The sequence below is a fragment of the Rhinopithecus bieti genome, unplaced genomic scaffold, assembly GCF_001698545.2.
Source record: "Rhinopithecus bieti isolate Rb0 unplaced genomic scaffold, ASM169854v2 scaffold_10657, whole genome shotgun sequence".
In the NCBI taxonomy this organism is placed as follows: Eukaryota; Metazoa; Chordata; class Mammalia; order Primates; family Cercopithecidae; genus Rhinopithecus; species Rhinopithecus bieti.
This window is the reverse complement of record NW_016806691.1, coordinates 599,524-617,426: the sequence shown is the minus strand read 5'-3', so window position 1 is coordinate 617,426 and position 17,903 is coordinate 599,524. Positions and strand designations below refer to the sequence as shown.

At 41.1% G+C, this 17,903-nt stretch overlaps 1 protein-coding gene across 5 annotated transcripts in view; it reads left to right on the top strand.

Moving 5' to 3' along the window:
• Positions 1–4,436: 4,436 nt before the first annotated feature.
• PLGRKT (plasminogen receptor with a C-terminal lysine) overlaps positions 4,437–17,903 on the top strand; it is a 73,323-nt gene continuing 59,856 nt past the window's right edge. Inside the window, exons 1-5 of one of the 5 annotated variants that reach the window (XM_017877431.1) lie at positions 4,437–6,641; positions 7,727–7,851; positions 7,929–7,990; positions 8,330–8,410; positions 9,572–9,658. In XM_017877431.1, coding sequence (XP_017732920.1) covers positions 9,578–9,658 — 81 coding nt within the window. In that variant the 5' untranslated portion in view covers positions 4,437–6,641; positions 7,727–7,851; positions 7,929–7,990; positions 8,330–8,410; positions 9,572–9,577. Of the gene's footprint in view, positions 6,799–7,726; positions 7,852–7,928; positions 7,991–8,214; positions 8,411–9,571; positions 9,659–17,903 lie in introns of all 5 variants that reach the window. The other 4 variants (XM_017877430.1, XM_017877432.1, XM_017877429.1 and 1 more) reach the window with 4 other exon arrangements.

The following is a 17,903-nucleotide window of genomic DNA, read 5'->3' as shown; positions in this document are numbered from 1 at the left end:
GTTAAAGTTAAATCTCACAGGTTAAGGGCTCAGTCCCACGAGGCTGCCCCAACTTCAGATGCCAATAGAAAGTCCAGGCCTCTGGAACTTTTGACTGACTGGCTTTAAATTGTGTGTCCCCATGACCCCCTCCTTGGGTCTGATTAATTTCCTAGAGCAGCTCACAGAACATAGGGAAACAGTTAACTTACATTTACCAGTTTATTATATCAATTAATATAAAAGATATTACAAGGGATACAGATGAACAGCTGGATGAAGAGGTACATAGAACAAAGTATGGAGGATGGAGTGCAGAGCTTCCATGGCCTCTTTGGATAGGCCACCCTCCAAGCACCTCCATATTCAGCACCTCCAGAAGCTCTCCAAACCCCCTCATTTAGGGATTTTTATGGGGACTTCATCATGTACACATCAGCAATTGTTAACTCAATCTTCGGCCCCTCTCCCCTTTTCACAGGATGGGGTAGGGGCTGAAAGTTCCAAGCTTCTAATCATGGCTTGGTCATTCTTGTGAGCAGCTCCCATTCAGAAGCCCACCAAGAGTTACTTCAGGAGAACAAAAGATGCGCCTATCACTAAGGAAATTCCAAGGGATCAGGAGCTCTGTATCAAGAACTGGAGTCAAAGATCCCCTAGAACAAAAGATATACCCAGCACACCTATCACTCAGGAAGTTACAAGGCTTTTAGGAGCTGTGTGCTGGAAAATGGGGACAGAAACTAAATGTATATTATAATACCACATATAATAAGGTAGATGATTTTACTCACAACAGAGCTATGGATCAATACAATAACAGAGTTCAGGAACTGTTTTCTGTTATTTTTATATACATTCAGAGTAGGAGACCAAGTTGAATTTCACAGTATTGCAGGAGGCTGAGATTCACAGACTGAGAATAGGGTCATGTGAGCTGCATGGGTTTCAAGAGAAGGAAGTTAACAGGGGCTTAGTATAGTGCTATAGTGACCTCACAGTTGAGAAGGAGGATAGATATAAGGGGCTACTATGAGTGGAAAAAAATAGGAAAGAGATAAATATCTAGAGAACATTTTAGGAGTTTCTTGTTCAATATGCTGTGTGAAACATTTGCGGGGACTCCTTAAGAAAGCGTAAGGTGAAGACCCTCATTATTCTTCATGCTTCAAAGTTTATGTTTTCATTCAGTTTATGTTTTCTTAGAATGCTATTACATGCTTGGACTGAGCTATGTGAAGCCTCAGTTTTATTCAGATTACACTCTGAAATATAATCATTTTCAGCTCAAAAAAGCTTCCTTGACTTTGTTACCCCTTACATTTTTATCTTTTCCAGTTACTCCTTTTCATAACAAACATCAATAAACTGTATCATTACCTTTTAAAACTATCAAATTAACAAAACACAATAATTATAATAAAGATTAAAATAGTAGCAATAGTAAAACATAAACCATTTAAAAAATGTCAGACCCTATTTTTGTGATTACACATATTAGCTCATTTAAATCTTACAACAATCCTATAAGGAAGGTACTATTATTGCCTCTATTTTAGAGATGTGGACACTGAGGCGCATAGCTTTGGTAACTTGTCTAAAGGACACAGCTAGGAGATAGCACAGCTGGGATTCAAACCCAGACATCTGGCTCCAGCGTTTATGCTCTTAACTATTGTGCAAGGGTGTAGTGAAATTAGCATCCTTATTCACTGCTGGCACGGTGTATTTGTTCAACCCCAAAAAGTTAAATGCAGAGTTACCATATACCCACCAATTCCACTTCTACATATATACCTAAGAGAATTGAAAACATACGTTCATATAAAAACTTAGCAGCATTATTTATAATAGCAAAAAAATGGGAACAATCCAAATGCCCCACAATTTTGTATGGATAAACTAAATGTGGTATATTCATACGTTGGAATATTAATCAGACATAAAAAGAAATGAAGTTCTGGTACATGCTACAACTTGGATGAACCTTGATCATGCTAAGTAAAACGAGCCAGACACAAAAGGCCATACATTGTAGGCTTCCATTTATATAAAATGTCCAGAATAGGCAAATCTATAAAAACAGAAATTAGGTTAGGGGTCCGCAGACAGTGGGGGAATGGGGAGAATGGGGACTGGCTGCTAATGGTTACAAGGTTTCTTTCTAGAGTGAAGAAAACGTTATGGAATTAGATAGTGGTGATGGTTGTACACCTTTTTGAATATATTAAAAACCATTAAATTGTACATTTTAAGGTGGTACATTTTATGGTTGTGAATTATATATCTCAATTTTTAAAATCTCTAGGTAGGGAGAGAACAGGATCTGAGTCCACTGATGTCATTATATTACACTGCCACGTGGTGTCACTGTTGAGGAATGGATGAAGTCCAAAGAAGACTTACACAAAGCTTGTGTCCAGGTCATACCTAAGTTGCAGAGGTGCCCCAGGATTGGAGTGAAGGTTAAAATCCAGAATTTGGGAAGCACCATCCCAGAATGGTTTAATATTAAGGAGGTTCTAGCCTCAGCCCCACACTGTACAACTATTTGCAGTCCTTCACAGACTGAAGTTCTTGGCTAAACTTGGTTCCCAGATCAATGGGGAAATTCAAATCCTTGTGAAAGCATCTCTGTTAAAAGGAGATATCGCTAGGCACATCTTAAAGTTCCAAACACTTTATTTTTGGAAAAACTGCTTCTTTATGGAGGTCCAGGGAAATAGTGAGCAATTTTACTGTCCTGGGATAGGGAGAATCAGATGAGTTGAGGATTTTACATCAATTTTCTCTAAAATATTTATACTACTTAACTCAGTGTATACATACATTTATGTGTGTGTATATATGTATGTGTATATATATACACATATACATACATATATACACACATGTATGCATAGATACATATGCATACATATGTATATGTACGTATACACACATGTAGGTATACATACACATAGATGTGTATATATACGTATACACACATGTATGTATACATACACATACATGTGTATACACACGTGTAAATACACACACATGTATACATATATGTGTATACATACATAAATATACTGAGAAATATCCAGCAATGGAAGGTGTTATAGACACACTTATTGAAAATCCTTTAGCTGTTAAAAATGGTGAATACGAATGCAGTGTAGCAACACAAAAATCCTTATGCTATAAGGCAAGATGATATAAAACATATTTATATATGTGTGTAAAAATATACACATATATATTCACAAATTAATAAAACTGAAAATAATTCACATACCAGTTAAAGTTATATGCCATTTGATTCTGAAATAAATTTCCTTTAACCCTCTTACTCCACATTTTATAAAATGTGTCCAATATCTATACCAAGACTTTTTTTTTTTCAATTTCCTGGGCATATTTTTCTATGGTCACTTTTGTCACTTATGTTTAAAATTATGAACAATATCATACATACAAGAATGTTTATAATGTGTGTGTTCAGTTTAAGGTGTATCCATCAGGAATCAGAATTTTACTCAGTTGGTTTGATTAAAGAGATATTAGTGAAGACACTACTTAAAGGAGTATGACTAAGTTAAGAGAACCATCCAGTTGAGGCATCCAGAGTCTAGCAACAACAGGAAGACTGCGCTGTCTCTAAGCTACATAGTAAGGGAGAAAAGTGTTTCCAGAGCCCACGGAGCTGGAGCCATGGAGAAGGGACCACTTGCCAAGAGCTGCAGTTGTGAAGAAACACAACCACCACCAGATACTTAGCCCCAAACGGAGAAAGAACAGAGAAAATACACCCTGATGTCTTTTTCCTCCTGCCTCCCATCTCCCTGAATGCCTCCTGCTGTCCAAACCCAAATGGAATCCAGCTGAGGAGAGCCCAGGTGGTGCCGTCCAAAGAGGTCAGCTTTGGGGTATAGAACAGGGCAGGAAAGCAAGGAGAATGAACATGATGGAAGGCAAACAGAAAACCTAGACAGTCTAATTGTTTTGTCACCCAGAATTTATATTTTTCCTTTGCTCAGATGAAGAGAAGCTCATCCCTTACATATGAGAATAACAGAGTGTGACAAGATTTCTCCTCGACCAAACTTTTTTCAGGCTCCTCTAAGCTATCTCCTTGATTAGATCTTGACCTTGGGCTGCAGTGTTCATCCTTGCAGAGTGAGTGTTAGCAAGAATTCTGCTAAGTCAGTTTAGAGAGGATCTTCCCACCCTGAAGATTTGACCACCCTCTATATCTGATCAAATTCCTTACCCCCACCAGCCCCCAGGTGATGTCTGATAACCTGGCCTGCCTTTAGCAAGAATCCTGTTAGGTTAGTTTAGCAAGGATTTCCCCTACCCTTGATGTCTCTTCTTAGTAATTTTCCATCCACAGACCACACTGCCACCCACACAACCTGCTTCTCGGCTATAAATCCCCACTTATCCTTACTGTATTCAGAATTGAGCCCAGTTCTTTACCAAGGCCTCTTTCCCCCTATTTCAAAAGTTGCTGAATAAAATCTGTTTTACTGCTACAACTATTGTCCAGCTTTGATTTTCTTTAACAAGCCCCATCAGCCGCCATATTGCCTTGAAGGGATGTCAGTTCACCTACATTCTCATCTAGAAACTAAATTGTACTCTTCATGCAGGGTAATAGGAAAAGAGGGTCAGGGAAGAAGTAATTAACATTTTAGATGGAGAACTACTATAATTCCTGCCTCTAGAGTTTGTTACAAGGCTAAAATTAATAATCATAGCTTCCTACGCATTTACTTACGTTTCCCCTGCCCTATGCCAACACCTAGGTAGATCAGGAATTTTTATCTGGTATGCTTCAACACTTTAATTTCTGCATGATCTGAAATTTCTGCATTACTTCAGTTATCTGATAATCATTATTATGGCACATGGCAGTATTAAGAAGTGCCCAGTGAATCTCCAGGTGTCACGCATAGTTCTTCTTGCCCTCAATATATAGATGTAACCCAATTTCCTGTTGGTAATTGGGATCAATCATACCATTCTATTGCTGTGAGGAATCAAAATGACCAGAGGGCAGTTTCAGCTTTCCAATCAGTGAATTGACATTCAATTCAATTCAGTGACTGGGTCTTCTAGTGGAACCATTCCTTTCTTTGGATCTAGGCTTCCAAACACAATAAACCCAAGGTTGTAGAAACGGTGTGCTGGATATTTTCTATTTATCCCTCCAAGCATTGTGCCTAGGAGGCTGACCTCTACAGACTACACAGACCTAGCTCCATTGTCTTCTGGCTTTCTGGTGGATCAGCCAGTGGAAGTCCCCAGCTGGATATCAGAGCTGGGAGAACAGAGAGGTGGGTCTTCTCCACTCTGTCCCTGCTTTGGGCTGACGTGTCAGCATTGGCTACAACTATAGAATCTCACCTTACTTGGTGAAAAGTTGGCATTGCTGGCTTTCCCCTACTGAACAACACAGTTCCAGTTGGTTACTCTCTCCTACAGCCACAGCTACCACTCTCGCCTGATTTTAGTAACTGCTTCCTTCCCCCTTCCCCTCAGCCCTAGAGTTAGTAACAGCTCCCCGCTGTTACTGGTTACTACTGTTTATTGAAGGCGAACTATGTGCCAGGCACTGTGCTAAGTGCCTACATATATTATCTTTAGTCCTCACAATCCAATAAATTAGATGGCTTTAGTCCTACTGCAGAGGTAATAAAGTCACAGAGTGACAGTGGCAGAGCTAGAAATTGAAGGTAAGTGTGTTTATGTTAGTCTGTGCACTCAAACACGATTCCCTACTTCTTGCATCAGTTGTTAATCTCCCTTAAAGAGTGTCAAACCTCCTGGTAACCCGCCCATTCCTACGACTGGAAATGAGGGTGCTGTCGTAATTTCCCCATCCAGCTATTCAACAAATGGTATCCGGAATGTGGGACCCAGGCTCCAGAATCCTGAGGGCTGCTGTTGAGAGCATCAAGACGCGCCCAGGAGGTCAGGGCGGTGTTCACTCACACACTGAGCCTAGAGGAAGTTAGACGCCTTCCCACCGCTGTGGTTAGCGGGGACTTTCCTGAAGGCCAGAGACTGGTCACGTTCATGCTATTTTTCCAAGCCATTTGGTAGCAAAGAACAGAGTGCCAACGATTCAAGTATTCTCTCAGGCTGGGAGAGAGACTTGGCTTATTCAAGATGGAAATTGCTGGTTAGGTTGAGACAAGATTGACATCTCTCAGCAGCAGGGGAGAAAGACGGCTCTGTTCAAAAGAGAATGGGTAATTTCGGTCAATTCTGTTCTTTTTCGTTTCTGTCTTTATGCCTCTTTAAGAGTGGCAATTTAACAGATGAGGGGACAGAGGCCTTTAATTGAGAATTCCACTTCGCTTCCTCTGCCTTATCTCAAAAATCCGGCAGCTGAGTCGCCGCGGTTTTGAATTTGCCTCTTTTGACCTTCCCCTTCCACCTCCGGTAACACTGAGCCTGGCCCGGAAGGACACACCCTGCTTCTGGCGGACGTGCTGGCCCTTTAAAGAAGCCGAGGGCTGCGCGAATTTGGCTGAGGCGCGTCGTCTACTGTGGCTCGGCGCCAATCCCGACGCTGGGCGGAGTGAGGCCAGGTCCCTACCGCGGGCTAAAGGAGCCCGGGCCTGGAGGCCTCTGCACCGGTCGCCTGGTCCCGGAACCAGTGCCGCCCAGTGAGTGAACACCGGCCGCAGGCGGGTGGGGAGAAAGGTCACTCCGGCCATGTCAGTCAGCGCGATCTCCTGGGCTACGAGCTTGCCAGGCCGCGCTGGGCGCCCTTTCCTCGTGAGCGCCTGCCCTTGGCTCTCGCACTGCCCCTGGTGCTGATAGGTATTGCCAACCTCGTTCCATTAGGGCGCGTTCTTGTCTCCTGGCGTGGACTCCGGATCTCTCCGCAGCTTTAAAATAGAGTTGAGAAAAACAGGCAGAGTGGTCTCAACAGAAATCAGCACACCATTGCGGGGAATACCTAAATTACAGTAATTGGCCTCAGGGAGCGAGGGCGGTGTTAATTACAGAAAACCTCCGGAAGCTGTGGGCTCTGGACTGGAATTTGCAGGGGGATGTGGCCTAGTTTGAATGGAATGCAAATATTTATTGAAATGATTGTGGTGAGACGATCAATCACACATTCAGGCAACGTGTCATCTGATCAGGAAATAAGTCAGCGCAGTAATCCCGATGACAGAATTCATGCAGTTAATCCTTTTTGTCCCCCCAAGTAAAATCAAATCCAGGTACTCACGGGTGACTGGAAGAAAGGCTGTCCGGAACTTGCAGCCCCCACTTCTCCCCAGAAATACACCTTCTCATAGTAATCTATAGTTCACCTGAGAGGCAAGGCTGAAGCATTAAAGACCCCTTCCAACATATCAGTAGGAATCAAAGGGAAAATGAAGGCAAAGGGATTGAAATCAGCATTCTTTGCAAAACATCTCTCTGAGACACAGTGATATTTAAAATTGTATAAGTAGCAAGACACTTTTACCCATGGTAAAAGTGTTAGTTTTAAAAGACTTACCTTATACAAGTGAGTGAAATCAAAGTTGTCTGTATTGCAAGGTCAACTTTTGCTTATTTTCTGATACATATTTTGTGAACAAAAGGAGATAGCTGAAAGTGTTCTGGACACCCTAGGGTATATTCCCAGACTTTGGGAAATGACTTTGTCAGGAATGGGGAAGTTGGGAAAGGAGAGGATGTTGAAAATTCTGAATTTCACAGTGAAATTTACAAGGTGTGGTGCATTTATTCTCAGGTGTGGTTCCCACAAGGAAGCTCTTCTTCCTGCTTGGCTTCCACCTTTAACCCTTCCACCTGGGAGCGTCCTGTAACACATTCAGACTACAAGTCCAGACCCAAGAGAGCAAGGCCCAGAAAGAGGTAAGTCTAAATACTAACTTCCTAGACAGTGTTTCTTTCCCAGATGATTGACATGAGGACTCTCTCTCTCTTTTCAGGGAAGATCCTAACCCCTTACAAACAGGAGCACTTTAAAGGACACAGTTCTGTGACATACAGGGTATGTGGAGGAATAGTACTAGAGTACAGTTGTTTTTTTTTTATAAATGTTTGCAGCAGGTGTAAAATTTAGTCATCCGTTCCTATGTTCAGAAGAAAAATAAGTAATGGCAAGTGGCCTGAGCCACAGTTTTTCTTATATCTCTCATGCTTTGTGCAAACATTTAGGGGAAGTAGACATGATGGAGACTGTCAAGATGGATAATATCTCGCTCCTAACCTCAGGCAGGTTCTGGTCTGCTGTTAGAGATGAGTCACATGGGACTGTTAGCGTTTGGAGAAAGGAAAGAACTGCCAAATCGCCCTGCTGTCAGTGAGTGACCTCTAACTCTGGTCACAGGGTGCTGGAGTGACACAGTGGCAGAGGGGGAGGGAAATCTCACCACCTCAGGCCTGTTCAGCATTGTGCCTCTTCATCCTGGTAAGTGATTTGGTATCCTGTGCCCAGCTTTGAAGTTAACTCTGGCACACAGCCCTGAAACTCCAGGGTATATCCTTGGCCAGAATACAAGGAAGTCACTGAAGTCTTGCTTGCAGTTCCCACTCACCTGGAACCCCATTAGCAGGGCTTCCCACAGAATACTTGTGAATCCTGGCTGTAATGAATTAAGACTGGCCATTCTTACCTGAGGTTCACAACCCTACTCAACAGCCTGTTAAAGAGAAAAGGTATCAGCAACATTGTTGAGAAGGGTAGAGCAGTTGTAACTTTCCCCTGAGTTTTGCAATATTCTGAAATGCAACCAACTAACTCAAGGTCTTCTGTACCCACCCAGTTGGACTGAAAACAAAAATTGGAGTTCTGTCCCATGTAGAGTTGACGGCCCACTTAAAAACTTACGTAAGAGACACTACTGTGCATTCATCTAAAAGTACATTTTCCAGGACATTTAAGTATCCGTATGTTTTTCCATTTTTGAGAACTTTAGTACATGCTATCTTGGAGAGAATGAGAGTGAAGCTGGAGGAGGATGGCTAAGGCAGTCAGCAGTGGGTGGATGGAAATAAGGGGCATGTAGGAGAGGGACAGGGATTGTGGTGGGATGACAGGAAGAATAACTGATCTGACCTTGAGACAGCTCAATCTTCTTAAAACGCAAATGCAAGAGCACAAAGAAATATGTTCTCAAGATGCACAAGGCATCTTCTTAATCACCCCTCCTCAGATGCAAATGTTCTGTTGCCTAATTGTACAGAGGTAAGAAGATGGATGGTATCCACCCGGCCCCTCACAAAAAAAGAGAGTTGTTTTTTTCTTCAAGAATTCAGGTCTTCAAGATTTATGGTGGGAAGAAAAATCAGGAAACAGTCATATACTTATAGTGCAGGGATACGATTTTGGAAATTATCTAGTTCAATCAGTTGGTGTTAGGTGAGTAAAATGATGGCCAGAATTGTTAAATATGCCTGAGGTCAGACAGCTAGTTAGGAGCAAGGACTAGAATCCACACTGTGTTCCTAGGTCAGAAAGTTTACTTTTTTTTTTTTTACTTTGTCAAAAGCCCAGTGTAACTCAAAGTGGAGCATACAAGAATGCATGTAGTATATTATTATAAGTCTCCTTGCTTTTTTTACATTTTAGGTCAAAATGGGGTTTATATTTTCAAAATCTATGAATGAAAGCATGAAAAATCAAAAGGAGTTCATGCTTATGAATGCTCGACTTCAGGTATGTTTTAAAATAATTAAGCTATTATGTTGTTATAATGTTTAAAGTTTCTACCACATGTGCTCCAGCCCTACATTCTCTTTGACCCCCAAAAATAAAATGTTCTTGGGGCTGCATCCTCAAAACCAAGATAAAATGGATTACTAATTATTTGGTGAATGGGCTAGTTTAAATCTCCAATCCAGATAAATTTGTGTAAAAATTTCCATTCTGTAGGAAGAGATAACTGCTTAGAGTATGTGGTACATAGAATAATGCCCCCTGCCCCCAAAGATGATGTTTGAGATGGGGAGATTATCCTGGATTATGCAATTGAAAGAATGGACAACTGAATTATTGTAACAGAGCAGTGACCAAGGGGAGACCAAGTATTAGGTTTACAAATCAGCCAGGTGTCCAGTGCTTAGCATGTCCTTGTCAAAGACCTTTGGAAACTACAGGGTTTTTACTTGTATGTTGGTCCCCATGAAGTCAGGGTCTGTGAAGGGTCTGGGATTTTACCCTACTTGCAAGCTAACAAGTTAGCCTATTACAGAAGACTGGAGACACCGACATCAGAGTCAGAGGACTTTATTACTCACAGCACAGCAAGCAGCATGAGTGTGGTGGTGTTAATTCCCCATGTCCTCCAAAACTCACCGAGGTGACAAAGATGGGCATGGGCGAAATGAGTGCTATGCACTCAGTGGATTTGTGTCACAGTTGAGCAGCATTGAGGTTAGAGAATCTACTGCTTTTACAGTGGGCCATGAGCAAGGGGTGGGTTGTGGCAGGGGGAGAGGGTGGGAGCTACTTTCCTCGTAGTTGTTGTGTCCTGGTTGACCCGTCCCAAATGGAGATGTCAGACCTGGGAGTTACAAGCCTCCATGGGTCAGGAGTTCATTTTTAAGAAGAGCTCAGCAGCAGACCAATGATTGCTTCCCATTTTTGAAAGGGGTGTGTTATGGGTTGAAATGTGTCCCCCCTCTCCAAATTTATATGTTGAAGCCTTAACCTCTAGTACTTCAGAATGTGATCTTGTTTGGAGATAGGGTCTTTACAGAGGTAATCAAGTTAAAATGAGGTGGTTAGAATGGGCCCTAATTCAGTGTGACTGATGGCTTTATGAGAAGAAGAAATTTGGACACAAGACCATACAATTCATAGTGGACTATTCATACTGGGGCATGCAATGTGAATATGAAGACAGCTGTTTACAAGCCAAGGAAGGAGCTTGGAACAGATGCTTCTCTCACAGCCTTAGTAAGGAACAAACCTTGCAGACACCTTGATTTTATATTTTTCCCCTTCAGAACAGAGACAATATATTCCTGTTGCTTAAGCCGTTCAGTTTGTGGTCCTTTGTTATGGCAGCCCCAGCAAACTAATATAGGATGTATTTGGCGCCTGTGCCCAGCAGGTGGTGCTGCTGTATTGGGCAGTGGCCTCTCTGGAGCTTGATAGGGATTTTCTTTTTCTCCCTGGGATTCTGTTTCTGTTAGACCACCTGGAAGGGGTCTGGGAATCCCTGACTGGGGAGTCCGTTTTGGTCACTGTGAGTTTTATAATACAAGCACGTAATACATCAATGTCATTGTACATTTGTATGTAGTGGGGAGGGAGAGTGTTGACACGCATCACAGTATCTTGAATTGGCTAAAGGTCCCTTTAATTTTTTTTACTCACTGTGAAGTTTGCTCACACTCTATCAGTTGAATTCAGTTACTTTCCCCCGCCTAGTCACAACACACATGTGGCCAAGCATGATGACTGACACCTGTAATCCCAGCACACTGGGAGACCAAGGCAGGAAGATTGCTAGAGCCCAAGAATTCAAGACCACCCTGGGCAACATAGTGAGACTCCATTTCCATTTAAAAAATTAAAAAAATTAACCAGTCATGGTGTTACACAACTACAGTCCCAGCTACACAGGACGCTGAGGTGGGAGGATTGCTTGAGCCCAGGAAGGTCAAGGCTGCAGTGAGCCGTGGTCATGCCACTGTACTCCAGCCTGGGTGACAGAGCGAGACCCTGTCTCAAAAAACCAAAACAATAACAATAAAAGAACAGAGACCAAAGAGTTTAACATAGTTACTTCAAGGGTGGTTGTAATAGTTTCAAGAGATTATGCTGTCTTCAGCTAGGGGAAAGGGGTAGTAAGGGCTTTTTGTCCTTTGGCTTCTTGTCCCAGAATGGGTGCTGCTTCCTCTCCTTTGTTCTCTGGCCTCTGGAGAGAACTGCCACTCAGAGCCATCATTATTTCAGCCTTTGCTGGTGCCACTGCACAGCCTTGCAGTCTTTGGAGCGCTGGGCCACCCCAGTGCTTAGCATACTTGCCTTCCCTGAGACCAAGTAGACTTTGGCACCTGTGTCCAGTCCAACAAAGCCATAAAAGTTTGAGTCCCTCCCTTCCCTGAAGTTCCCTAGCGTACTTCCCTAAAGCAGCAGAAGTTGGAGGAGAGGCAGGGGAGGAATAGGGGACTGGAGGGAGATAGCAGCTCAGTGCCAGTAAGCAAGGCTTTGTATTTACTTTCAGTTTCAAGTGGCCTCCTGCCACTGGGCTCAATAAACAAGTTTCTGATGCTTTTAGTCTACCCACAGTTCCCTACTCTCATTGCTGACACCATTTATTTCAGCTTTGGGGACCCCTAGATTCAGCAGCCGTAGCCATGTTGCCTTGTTGTTTGGCTGGAGCATGGGACTTACTGCCCCATTGTCTTGATAACATCCTCCCTTCTCCCACCCCAGAAGGGAGCATGACACAGCCAAAGCACCATTAGGACACCTTGTTTCAACCCTACCTTTTGTTCAACCACATTTAACACATAGGACAGTGAGGAACCCTTATTCCACTTTCCCATCCTCATCACTATCTAGGCAAGATCATTTACTACCAGATCTCCGGGAATTTTCTCATGTCCTCTAATACAGCCAACCAGGGCCCTTGTCCCTCCTTTTCCAGAAAGTCAGATATCTATATGAGCATCTCACATTGGCCACCGAAACTATTAGGGCATGTAAAGTGTCTGGGATTTTATGCTACTTGCAAACAACAGTAGTCCTCCTTATCTGTGGGGGATATGGTCCAAGATCCCCAGTGGATACCTGAAATCATGGATAGTACTGAAGTCTATGTATACTATGGTTTTCCCAGTACATACATACCTGTGATAAAGTTTAATTTATAAATTAGCCATAGTAAGAGATTAATAATAATTAATAATAAAAATAGAATAACTATAACAATATACTATAAGTTTTGTGTATGTTCTCTCCTTCTCAAAATACCTTATTGTACTGTAGATCTTAACAACCTTGGCATATGATTTTTTCTTTCTTATTGAGAACTTTCACTCTTTCACTTAAAGGAAGCACTTTATTGCTTCTCTTTGGTATATCCAAATTGCCAGCATCACTACTTTTGCACTTTGGGGCTATGGTTAAGTAAAACAAGGGTTACCTGAACACTAGCCACTGTGATATTGTGACAGCTGATCTGATAACTGTGATGGCTACTAGGTAACTAACAGGCAGGTAGTGTGTACAGCTTGGCTACACTAGACAAGGGGATGATTCATGTCCCAGCTGGAATGGTGGGAGATTTTATCACATTACTCAGAATGATGGACAATTTAAAAATTATGAATTGTTTATTTCTGAAATTTTCCATTTAATATTTTCAGACTGAGGTTGACCATGGGTAACTCAAACTGTGAAAAATGAAACTGTGGATAAGAGGGGACCGCTGTAATAAATTAGCCTGTTATTATTTCTTGGATGCTGGCGGAAGACTTTATTACTTGTAGCACAGAAAGCAGCACACACTCCCAAGTCCCATAGAGGAGATGAAGGAGAGCCTCGTTGGATGCTGTGATGGATGCTTTGGGTTTGTGACATAGCTGAGGAACATTGAGCTTGTGGACTCTATCACTTTCATCATGAGTGATGAGCAAGTCTGCTCTGACTGGAAGGAGATGGTACCTCATCCCTCAAGGTTGTTTACTGCAAATGCAACTCTGGGAAATGACCCAGCTAAAGAGCAGTCAGGGCCTGTGACCTCATCCTACCCAACAAGATGGTGCAGGAAGACGTGGCCCATGGTGGACTGATTCTCCCGTGTGTTGCTTAAGGTGACTAGGTTTTTCTTGTTGATCAAGATACACTTTATTATTTATTTCTTAATTTCAAGAAAGGATGAACAGGGGAATATAGGCCAACATGGTTGAACCAGTGTTCTAACTCTAGAGATACTTGAGTTCTGATCCTACCTGGGGCAGCCTAGAGAGAAACATCTTCATCTACAGCAGTTTCGGAAGATCAGGTTGCTCCTTGAATGTGTCCTACCTAAAGGAATTAAACTTCTAGCATCATTCTAGGGTGTAGAGCTGTTCTTTCCCTTTTTAAGAGTATGAAATATTTGATATTTACCACAGAATATATTTATATCAAATGTAAGTTATGGAGTATAAGATGAACACCAGCGAATCTCCCACTAAACTTAAGAATTCTGTTATGATAATATTCCTGAAGCTCCCTGGGGGTTCTCCTCCCTATGTGTTGAGTGAATCCAAATAGCTAAGGTTGGGCTGGAATTGACCTCATGTCCCAGAAGTCTCTAGGGTTGAAAAGGATCCTGGAAATCAAATGGACTTGACTACTGGGCTAGAAGATGATCTTTTTTTAGGGTCCTCAAAGGTGAAGTTTTAAAAAAAATTCTGGTTAAAATACCATGTCCAAATGACATATTTAGCCTGTGATTTAGGCTTGTGGCTATTTTAAAATTTAATGGCACCTCCATGAAAAGGATAAATAGAAGAAATAAAGCAAAACGTTTATTAAAGTAAAGCCTAATAACTAAAATCTTACCCCACTGGAGTTTCTTTAGTTCTATATTTTTTGATTATAAAAAAAGATAAATCACAACTCAATAATTTTGTGTTACTGTTTTTTTTCTTGTGGGGAAAAGACCACTCATGATTCAACCCCATCTCTTATACCACTGGCCAGGCTCCCAATCCTGGCTGCACATTTGATTCATCCAGGGCCTTCTGAATGTTTGGGTCCCACCTCAGACCTTCACAGAGTTGTTATTTTAATCTCTTCAGGTGACTGTAATGCATGGCCTGGGGTGAGAACCATTTTTTCCCTTCTTTTTCTGTGATGTTACATAATTATAATTGGTGATTGTCAGTGATTTAATATAATCTATATTGGAGATAGAAACCAAACAAGTTTTCAATTAATAGCCAATCAGGAAATGAAATTAATCACTGGAGTCTGGTTAATCAAATTTGTAAAAGGCCTCAAATCAAAAGGTTTTCTTTTTTTTAGCTAACAACTTTGCTTCAAATTGTGATGGAGAGGATTCATGCTACTAGTTATAATGGTATTTTCAGATTATCAACAAACTTCAATTTCTTTCTAGCCTGTGTTTGAATGGTGGATGAGTGGTAAACTAGCACTCCTTTTAAATACTTCCTTAAAATACCACTAGGTGGCACACCTAAACTAATATTATATCACCTGAGTGGCTGGAAAAGCATTTTGAGAATAAGGGAAGAACATATTCTATAGGTCCATGCTATGCTACAGTGCTATGTAGGCAAAGCAGTTATGATCAATGTAAAGATTAGTTGGGTAGTAAACAGATGTTTATTTGTTGTTTATTGTGTTCAAGCAGCAAACTAAAGATTTTAAAAAAATACATGAGATCTAGACTTTGACCTTTATGTCTATTGTTAGACTTTGGTGTTAAGAAAATGAGGCATAGCTATGAACCAAAAAATATAGTTATTTAATATTAATATGTATAGGCTGGGTGGGGTAGCTCATGCCTATAATCCTGATCAACGCGGTGAAACCCCATCTCTACAAAACAAGAAGAAAGATTAGTCAGGCGTAGTGGCTCGTGCCACTTAGGAGGAAGATCGCTTAAGCCCAGGAGTTTGCGACCAGCCTGGGCAACATGATGACACCCCATCTCTTCTTTCTCTCTCTCTCTCTCCACTCTGTGTCTCTCTATATATGTATACAAAATATAAAATATATCATATATAATAATATGTGTTACATATAATACTATAGGCACCCATCACATTGCCCAGCTAATATATGTAATATATATTATAACACATGATATATACCGTATATTACATATATTATATAATTACATACATATTGCATATATCATGTATTACACATATTACATGTTACATATATTGTAGTATATGCAACATATATTACATATATTTTACATGTGTAACATATTACATATATTTTATATGTATTACAGATTATTATATATTAGCTGGGCAATGTGATGTGTGCCTATAGTTCCAGCTACTCAGGAGTCTGAGGTGGGAGGATTGCTTGAGCCTGGGGGGTCAAGGTTGCAGTGAGCTGTGATTATGCCACTACACTGCAACCTGGGTGACAGAGAAAGACCTTGTCTCAAGAAAAAGAAAAATAATAAAAAAGAAATTTCCCATCTGAATTTCTTAATGAGCTGTTGTTGAGGTATCTGGGGCTTGGCAGTCTGTTCATAGAGTGTTTCAAGAAGAAAGAAGGTGTTTTCAATGGTGTCAAATGCTACAGAGAAGTCAAAGGCCTTTAAAAAAAGGTCAGTGCCTGGGAGGAACCATGTCAGTAGAGTATGAGGGAAGAAACAAGTCTGTAAAGGCCTGAGTGTACATAAGGATAAAATGAAGGAAGAATGTATATAGACTCCCTTAGTTTTCTGTGAAATCTTACTATGCAGGTAAAAGATATAGTATGTTCCAAATATAATTATAAGAAGAAACATACTTCCAGACACATACTGGGAGGTATTCCTTTGGCATTGCAACATTCACTTACACATTTAATACACTTTATGGAGTGTCTATCATATGCCAGTTGAATTAGGAGCTAGAGATACTTTGGTAAAACAGCACAATCCCCTCTTTCAAGGAACTCAGCTCTTGAACAGGGTAGTGCTGTGGTAGTGATAACAAACAGTTTCAATATTGTGTTAAGAACTGAGAATTCTAGAGTGTTTTGTGAACCAAAATTGGTCTGGCTTCAAATGTCTTCTAAGTGCCAGAAGACTATGGAGCCATATCTTCAGAATTTTGAGAGAAAACCCCCAAAATTTTAGGTAAATTATACATGCATGCTGATAAAAAGAAAATTTTAAACATGCAAATATTAAGAAAATAAGTCAGCCAGGTGTTTCGAAAAAAATTAACTGAAGATATAATTTCATCAATTTAGAAAGAAATACTAAGACCCACCAGCAAATCTAACTTGCTAAAGTGCATGTAGAGGAGAGGAAAACTTTTAAAAAAACTTTAAAACCAACATTTTGGTAATCTTATTTCTTCTATTCCATCTTCCTTTGCCTTTTTGCCCCTTTTTGTTGGAATATACTTTGAGGCAAATTTCAATTTACCTGTAAATATTTCTGTATGAATCTGTAACAGATATGGATATAACCATATTTAACTAACTTAGCAATAATTTCTTCCTATCATATGCAACCTAATTTCGGTTGCTTCACAAGTGTCTTTTACAGTTGGGTTTGAAATAGGGATCCAAGGGCAGGGCGCAGTGGCTCAAGCCTGTAATCGCAGCACATTGGGAGGCCGAGACGGGTGGATCACGAGGTCAGGAGATCGAGACCATCCTGGCTAACACGGTGAAATCCCGTCTCTACTAAAAAAAAATACAAAAAACTAGCTGGGCGAGGTGGCGGGCGCCTGTAGTCCCAGCTACTCAGGAGGCTGAGGCAGGAGAATGGCGTAAACCTGGAAGGCGGAGCTTGCAATGAGCTGAGATCCGGCCACTGCACTCCAGCCTGGGCTGCAGAGCGAGACTCCATCTCAAAAAAAAAAAAAAAAAAAAAAAAAAAAAAAATAGGGATCCAAGCAAAGTTTTCATACTATACTTGATTATTATGACTCCTAAGTCTTTCTCAGATTGTGAGAATATCCCTTCCTTCCTACTTGTCATACCATTTATTAGTTGAAGAAACCAGCTCATCTGTTTTATGGAACGTCCTGCAGTTTGTATTTGGCTGATTGCCTCCTCATGGTATTTTTTAACATATTCTTCTATACTTCATTCTTCCTATGAAGTGGTAAACCTAGAGGTTTGATGAGACTCAGGTTCAGTTCTTTTAGCAAGAATCTTTTCTAGGTAGCACTGTGTACTTCCTAATACATCACATCATAAAGCTCATGAGGTCTGGTTGTCTTTCCTTTAGTCATATCAACCTCATCTACCC